This window comes from the organism of the source record quoted next, unplaced genomic scaffold, assembly GCF_019419815.1.
Source record: "Pyrus x bretschneideri cultivar Hongxiangsu unplaced genomic scaffold, Pyrus_bretschneideri_v1 Contig18, whole genome shotgun sequence".
Taxonomy (NCBI): domain Eukaryota; kingdom Viridiplantae; phylum Streptophyta; class Magnoliopsida; order Rosales; family Rosaceae; genus Pyrus; species Pyrus x bretschneideri.
This window is the reverse complement of record NW_025999479.1, coordinates 6402100-6410557: the sequence shown is the minus strand read 5'-3', so window position 1 is coordinate 6410557 and position 8458 is coordinate 6402100. Positions and strand designations below refer to the sequence as shown.

General features: G+C 35.3%; 1 protein-coding gene across 1 annotated transcript; it reads left to right on the top strand.

Annotated features, from left to right (window-relative positions):
- On the top strand, positions 1 to 7502 carry LOC103931412 (squalene epoxidase 3-like). The gene is made up of 8 exons (XM_009340888.3): positions 1 to 532; positions 2701 to 2812; positions 2946 to 3120; positions 3269 to 3437; positions 5511 to 5729; positions 5879 to 6154; positions 6424 to 6702; positions 7077 to 7502. Exons 1-8 carry the CDS (start codon positions 263 to 265, stop codon positions 7179 to 7181), a joined length of 1605 nt encoding a protein of 534 aa, XP_009339163.2. The 5' UTR covers positions 1 to 262; the 3' UTR covers positions 7182 to 7502.
- Positions 7503 to 8458: the final 956 nt, after the last annotated feature.

The window sequence follows — 8458 nt, the reverse complement described above, 5'->3', positions numbered from 1 at the left end:
ATTTCGAATTCACAGAAGCAGCAACAGAAGCATTCTCACCTTTCACCTCCATAACCACAACTCTCATCCCCCTCCATTCTCTCTCTCCTCCCATAATTCTAAACCAACCACCACACCCACCATAAGAACACCCAAAACTACTAGTTGCACCCTACTCCTGCATTTGTTCATCTGGCTTGTCTTCTTCTTCTTCTTTTTCTCCATCTGGGCCTTCTTCTTTCTCATCTGGGCGTTCCTTTCGTCACCTGGGTTTTCTTCTAAAATGGCGGGAATGGTGGCTGTTGATCCGTACGTTCTCTTGACCTTCTTCGCCTCCCTCTTAGGTTTCCTCGTTCTGTCTGTTCTCCGACGCCGTAATTACAGCAAAGCCAAGAGCAAGGCTCAAAACAACAATAATACGACGAACGTTCCAGAAAAAAGTATCAACCGCTTCGATGACGGAGAAGTCTCGCTAGTTCACGGCTCTGGCACCGACGTCATCGTTGTCGGTGCGGGCGTTGCTGGCGGTGCTCTCGCCCTTACCCTCGCTAAGGTAAACAAAAGAAAAAAAAAAAAAAACGAGAAAGCAAAATTTGAATTTTTATTGTTTTATTTAGGGTGCTTTGGATTTTGGCCCGTACGATTCATTATTTTTAGATAAAAATCCATCTATTTTTAAAGATCTAGTTTAAGCTCAAATTTAAAATTTGCAAACATATAGGAACACTATTGACCTATTAATACAATTTATTTACATTCATGCCACTCATACTTTATGGTCCCTTTTGCAAATTCCTAAATTTATGCCAAATTAAAAGTAGTAGAAAAAGTGAATAAGATGAAAAAAGTGTTTGCATTGACCGTATCTATGTCAAACTAGACAAGTAGTTTTTTTTTTTCGTGATATATTTTGTAGCAATTTTATCCATATTAATTGGTAGGTAAATTAGTTTGTTCCAATTATTTAAAAAAAAAAAATACTACACCTATATTATATATTTTGAATCAAATAACATTCCTCTAACTTGTAGGAAAATTATTTTCTATGTATTGTTATATATGTTAGACACGTTTTGTTGTTGTATAAACATGAGTGGAACATAATATTGTTGATTTTATACATTAAACTGCATTTCTTTTGTTATGGGTAAATTATTTTCCATGTACAAGTACTTATGTTAGGCAAGTTTTGTTGGTACATACAATATTTTGTATCATTGTAAAGAAAGATATTACATTACACCCATGGTATAATTGTTGTAGGTAAATTATTGGAAATTAATTTGTAGTTAGGTAATGAACATTTTGCACCATTGGAAATGAACGTTTCAAAGAGTAGGTAGGTAAATTATTTTGTTCTAATTATATAAAAAAAATTACACTACACCTAGTTATATTTAATTTTTCCAATTATTAAAAAAATTTATACTACACCCAACCAAATAACATTTCTCTAACTTGTAGGTAAATTATGTTTAATGTATTGTTAGATATGTTACGCACGTTTTATTGTTGTATAAATATGGGTGTAACATAGTATTTTTAATACTACGCATGGAACTACATTTCTTCTTAATATAGGTAAATTATTTTCCATGTATTAGTAAATATGTTAGGCACGCTTTGTTGTCGGTATAAACATTATTTTGCATCATTGTTAAAAAGAGATATTATATTACACCCATGGTATAATTGTTCGTAGGTAAATTAATGTGCATGTAGATAATGAAATACAATGTTCTAATATATTAATAAAAAAAAGGATAAATTCAAAAGTATTCAAGAGTATGGTGAAAGAACTGAATCGAATAGTTTCATGAAAATTCAAAACCTTTCTAAAAAATTAAAATGCAATAAATTTTTAACATTAATTTCTTTCTTTTTTTTTTTGGTTACAAAATCATTTACTATTTCCTTACAATTAATTGTCTACATCAAGTATGTAATAGGGGTATTTCAGGCATGTGAAAAATGTAAAATGTGTGAATTAATATGAAGTTAATGAATTTGCTTATGTGGATCCTAGTCATTGGGTTTTCTTTGAGTAAAAAAGTTATGTAGGGTTTTCTATGAAGAAAATTGAGTTTGAAAGGTTAAAGTCATATTTTCACTTTTATTTATTTATTGGAAATTCAGCTTTCTTTGTTTATTTGTGAACGTGGGTAGAGTAACGTGTCAGATTGAGAAAACTTGCTTTTGGTTTGCAAGAAGGTGTTTGCTTATTAAGTTTTCTTTGGTCGTTTTTGTGTTACGAATACTACTATTAACTAACAAGTAATGTTTGCTTATGAATACATATATTTTTCAATATAAAATTAAGAAATTAATTTTTTTATTATAAAATTTGTAAGATAAAAATGCATTATTATTTTTTTAATTACAACAGCTAACACGTGGGATGGACCGCTCTTTTTTCATCATTGTTCTTTCACAAATTTTGAAAATTATATACATGTTACTTTGCAATGAGGATCCTCTCTGAATTTATGATAATTTTTTGTCGCACGATGTACGATGATCCGAATTTACGATGATTTCCAATCGTACGATGTACGATGAGTTTTGACCGCACAATATACGATGAACTAACACGATCGGAGGATCCCAGCATCCTTACAAAGAGGATCGTTACTTTGCCCTTTAACGACCATTCAGCTGCCGTAGCTGTAAAGGTGTTTATGTAGAAATGTAGAAACTTACTTCGTTTGCTGCTGATCCCAGGAGGGAAGACATGTTCATGTAATTGAAAGAGACTTGACAGAGCCGGATCGAATTGTCGGTGAGCTTCTCCAGCCGGGAGGGTACCTGAAATTGATTGAGCTGGGACTTGAAGGTAACCAAAGTTACTATTTCTTAGTATTGGTTTTGGTTTTAATGTTGAATGTTGAATGTTCTGCTTTGTCTTAGCATTGGTTTTGGTTCTGAAATCTTACCATGACATCAACATGAATGAACACTGGTTTCAGATTGTGTGGAGGAAATTGATGCTCAGCGAGTGGTTGGATACGCTCTTTTTAAGGATGGGAAGAACACTTTGCTGACCTATCCTCTGGAACAGTTCCACTCCAATGTGGCGGGGAAAAGTTTCCATAATGGCCGATTCATACAGAAGATGAGAGAAAAAGTTGCCAAGCTTCCCAAGTAAGGTTTCTTGCCTTCTCATTTGAATGCTTATTTTGTTATCCTGCTCGATTCCTTGACACATGATTTTATGTTAAATGATCCGCATTTCTTCAGTGAAGCTTCCTCTTTTTCTAATGCATCCTCTTGTGTTTTGTTTTCTTTTCAGTGTACAACTGGAGCAAGGTACTGTCACATCCCTGCTTGAAGAAAATGGAGCAATTAAGGGGGTTCAATACAAACCTAAGGATGGTCGAGAACTTAAAGTTTACGCTCCTCTTACAATTGTTTGTGATGGTTGCTTTTCAAATCTGCGCCGCACTCTTTGCAAGCCTCAGGTAAAGTTGCTTCCTCAAATCCTTAATTGAACTATTACTTGGTCTGATTAGGTTGCCAATACAATTATTCTTTCAACTCCTGGCGACAGAGATTAATGGTTGAATTATATTCGATCGTCTTGAATTAGTACTGATAAGATTTATGATTGAACTATATCCAATCGTCTTTGATGTGAAATATTCTAACACTCAAATTAAAACCCTATGATTGTAGTATATGAAAGTAGGGATCGTTTTAGGCCGGGGATTAGAAGGGATGCTAATCTACTCAATTTAAACTCTAAATCACTAAACTAGACTCAATAATAGAAAATTAGACTTAGAAACACTCAACTAGACACTAAAATCTCAAAACACACTAAACAGACTCTAAACAGCATAATACTAGCAAATAGACTCAAAATAGACTCTAAGGAGTTATTTGGACAAATTTTAGACTAGTAAGACTCAAAAAACTAAATTGGACAGATTCACACACGTTTCTAACTAATCTAACACACTTAATTAAAGGGGGATTGGATTTTGGATGAAATTAAGGTAAAAACAAGCAAATTGTAAATTAAACTAAGTTGCACGAAATTGGGGTGAATGGATGGGTGATAAGGTAGCTAGAGGGTCCTTCTCCACACATGACACATATGCAACACAAATCGATTTCCAATTATTCTTTCTTTAAACCATGAATGACAATGCCCCAAATTAATCGTGAACAACACTAATTAACCCTCAGATTTTCCTTAAGTCATTGAATTGGATGGGATATGCATCAGCAACCAAATTATTCTTCAAAAGCTCCCTACATGAACAACATAATAGATATACAATCAAAGATCATTAAGCTTTGTGAAAATCATAAGCATTGACAAGGCATTCGTAACTATGAACAGCATGATACTCCTACCAAGAATTTACTTAACACGATCGTGACTAGCAACCTCCACTACTTATGAATATAAGTTCATAACAATTAGGTGAAACTCCTTTATATTCTAGCATCAAATTCATGCATGCAAACTAAGTAGGCCTCCTTAATCAACATACAAGAATAAGTTCTTAATCAAACAGTTAAGTAAATTGCATTCACAATTTATGAAATCACAACTGGAGGTAATCAATTCATATTGTAAATATAATCATGGTTTCAAAGTCTCATCTAGCTAAAACGAGTTTAGCTCCTCATGTTCGCAATTAAACAAAGATAATTAAATTTAAACACTGAAAACAAAGATAGAATACATCTAGAAACGCTCTAACAATCCAACGTCTTGGATGGCAAGCACAACTCCAGGTGGCTCCTTCTTCCTTCCTTGCTGCAGCACAATTAGGATTTTCTGAATTTAGGCTCTTGAGGTGTGGTGATCTGATGGTAGGGGGTGGTGATTGAATTATGCGGCATAGACATATATTTATAGGCTTAGGTGTGGCACAAAAGTAGCTTAGGAAAAGGATCTTAACACTTCAAATCCATAAGGAAAAGGTCAGCTATATGGCAGATACCAAAGAGGAAAAGGAGAGAGAGGTGCGGCAGATTCCTAGGGGGAAAGGGTTACTTGTTTGCATGATTTTAGGACTCCTTAAATTAGATGGGAAGTGATTTAATATGATAAGGAATCCTCCTTGCAGCTGGAGATAAGGTAAGATAGGATTAGGATAAGATAAGATAAGGTTGGATAAGGTTTGAATAAGATAAGGTATTTGGATAATGTTCTTTTTTTGTAGCTGATTCCTTATCTTCAATGCTTCCAAATTTGTTTCTCTAGATATTAAGCACATTCCTAGCCTCTCTTGATCTTCAAATTCGTCCATTCACATTGCTCCATACTTATGCTATCAATTCCAAGCCCAAAACTGCTATAAAATGTTCCAAAATGCCCTTTCTTACCAACTTTGCCATTTGGACCTACAAACATACAAAATAACTTAAATCACTATAATAAATAGAAATTAACTATGTAAATGCAAGAAACCAAGCTAAGTCGCATAAATATGCTCCTATCAGTCTTGAATTAGTACTGACGTTTTTGCTTTACACTTTCTACATTGACAGATAATGTCAATCTTCTTTTTTCACAGGTAGAAGTACCCTCTTGCTTTGTAGGACTAATCTTGCAAAATTGCAAACTCCCATTTGCAAATCATGGGCATGTTATTCTAGGAGATCCCTCTCTGATCCTGTTTTATCAAATCAGCAGTACAGAAGTCCGTTGTTTGGTTGATGTACCCGGGCAAAGGGTACCTCCAATTGCCAATGGTGCGTTGGCCAACTATTTGAAGAATGTGGTGGCTCCACAGGTACCTTTCAATTTCAAAACTAGAATTCTTAATTTCAACATTGAAACATTTTGGTTGGTCCTATTTTGTTAACAGTAGTTTCTTTGTTCCTTTTTGGCCTGAGTTGGCTTCTTGCTTCTATGAATTAATGAAGAAAATATTTGTTTTAGGTTCCACGTGAACTTTATGATGCCTTCATTGCTGCAATTGATAAAGGAAATATTAGAATAATGCCCAACAGAAGCATGCCTGCCAGTCCACATCCAACTCCAGGAGCTCTTTTGCTGGGCGATGCTTTCAATATGCGTCATCCTTTAACTGGTGGAGGAATGACTGTGGCACTGTCAGATATTGTCGTGCTCAGGGATCTTCTTAAGCCGTTGCATGACCTACATGATGCAGCTTCATTATGCACATACCTAGAATCGTTTCATACCTTGCGGAAGGTAAGCCTTGTTGCTCGTGTGTGACTGCTTAATATCATTGTGCAAATACCTAGAATCCTTTTATACCTTGCGAAAGTTACAGAAAGAATGATTACTTTAAACATGATTCCTCTGGAAAAAAAATAATTCTGAACACGTCAAATTGAACTGTTTCAGTTCTGTTTCCTATTAGGCTCCATAACAATTGATTTCATAGTTGCATTGCTTGCAATAGAGATTATTATCACACTACTTATTCATCCTACTGACATTTGATGTTGTTTTCGCAGCCGGTTGCATCTACAATAAATACCTTGGCAGGTGCCCTATATAAGGTGTTCTCTGCCTCCCTTGATGAAGCAAGGACAGAGATGCGCCAAGCATGTTTTGACTATCTCAGCCTCGGAGGTGTTTGTTCAACGGGACCAGTGGCTTTGCTTTCTGGTCTAAACCCTCGTCCGTTGAGTTTAGTCTTTCACTTTTTTTCTGTGGCGGTATATGGTGTTGGTCGTTTGCTACTACCATTTCCTTCACTAAAACGCATCTGGCTTGGAGCTAGATTACTTTGGGTAGGTTTTTCTTTTCCCCCTAATTTCCTTGATGGTCATTGAATATTGAATCATGTTTTGTGTGGTTCATACTTTCAGTGCATAGTAAGAACAATAGTATTCATTAGACTCGCATTTGATATTGTGAATTGCCACGACGTCTAATCAAAGAACAAAATTTCATTATTTGAACAAAATTGTATACAATGTGAAGCCGTTTGGTTTGTTCTTACAAGTACCTTGCATCTCAAGGTGAAGCTTTATATATGAACTTTCGTATGAGCTAGATACCTAATTTTCTAACTGAGCAGATCCTATGGCCGTCATTGTATACAGTATACATGATTTCAATTAGTTTATCTAATTCTTAACAAAGACCATTTTCCTTTTGCCAGAGTGCATCGGGTATTATATTCCCTATCATCAAGGCGGAAGGAGTAAGACAAACCTTCTTTCCTGCTACTATTCCAACTTATCATAGAGCTCCTCCTGCTGAGTAAGCTACAAAAAATGATGTGGGAGAGCAAGGCAATGTCATGCTTCAAATTTGTTGTTGTCAAAAGTCGAGACAAACCAGTCGGTACCTGCAAATTCTTTCTTGTTAATGATAGATAAGAGGAAATCCAATTGTATTTTCCCTAAAGTCATTGAAACATTGTTTCTATGGGCTTAGGACGGTTTTCTCAATGCATGAACCATTGATGTAGGAACTCGAAATATGTATATCTTATGGTGGTATGGCCAAGCGAAAGAAATGTAAGAGTATATGTTAGATGTTTGCATCGAAAATAAAGGAAAAAATATGTTAGAAATTAGTCTTACATTCTGTGCAGTTTTATTGGCATGTTTATAGATAAACATTAGACAATGAGACGATGGAGAGAGTTGTCGCTTCAGGTCACCATTTTACTGCTACATCTTAATCGTTGATCACGGAAGTATTAACTTCATCAATGGCAGTAGTCCTTCAAACTATGATTAGTTCTGTAGAATGGCACGAGGAGGCTTGATTTCCCATTTACACATTTCTATGACTTAATCCAACTTAATCCAGGAATCTTATTAACTCGAGTTCTGTTCATCAATTCTCTCACATTAGCTGCTTCTGACCTAATATTTGGTGACATATCATAAATGAACATGATGGAAATGTTCTGTTCACTCCATTTACAAGACGTATTACAACAAATACATCTCGTGACCATAATAACCACTTGTGTGGAACTAGCTAGCTGCGTTTTAGTTTTACTTAAACCTTGCTTAGTGTGGTTGTATTTCCAACCATCCATCTTGGTCAATGAAAGAAGCTGTATTTGTTCAATATGCCACTTCCTCAGAAGGTGACTTCTAGAGTGAGAAAACTTACTCAGAACCAGAATGATGCCATGCTGACCAACCCTTTGGGTTAATAACATTTTCCATGTAGGCCGAGTCAAACGACACTCTTGCATATGCTCTGTAGGCTCTCCCTAAAAGTGTTAGACGAAGTCAACCTTTGGTGGTGACCAACGGTTCCTGAAGACGTCTTGTGCTTAGGAATCTTATCTCCTTGTTTATAAGACTTCATTTTGAATTATTCTTCTAACTAAAACTGGTTGTAATCTCTGTGGATTTCATTTGTATCTTTTGAATTTTGAATTTCTAAGTAAATAGGGATAGTTCAAACTTTGATTGTAATTTGTCAATAATTATAAATACAGGCATCCCATGCATTGATAAGTAAGCAACTGAACTGAAACCTTCGTGTTCTTAAGTTTTACATGGTATTGAGCCCTAT

Excerpts from the sequence above, each read along its gene's own strand:
- LOC103931412 (XM_009340888.3), top strand. The coding sequence starts at position 263 with ATGGCGGGAATGGTGGCTGTTGATCCGTACGTTCTCTTGACCTTCTTC. Across the intron at positions 3,121-3,268 it reads AAAGTTGCCAAGCTTCCCAA|TGTACAACTGGAGCAAGGTA; the intron begins GTAAGGTTTCTT and ends TTTTCTTTTCAG. Across the intron at positions 6,155-6,423 it reads CGTTTCATACCTTGCGGAAG|CCGGTTGCATCTACAATAAA; the intron begins GTAAGCCTTGTT and ends TTGTTTTCGCAG.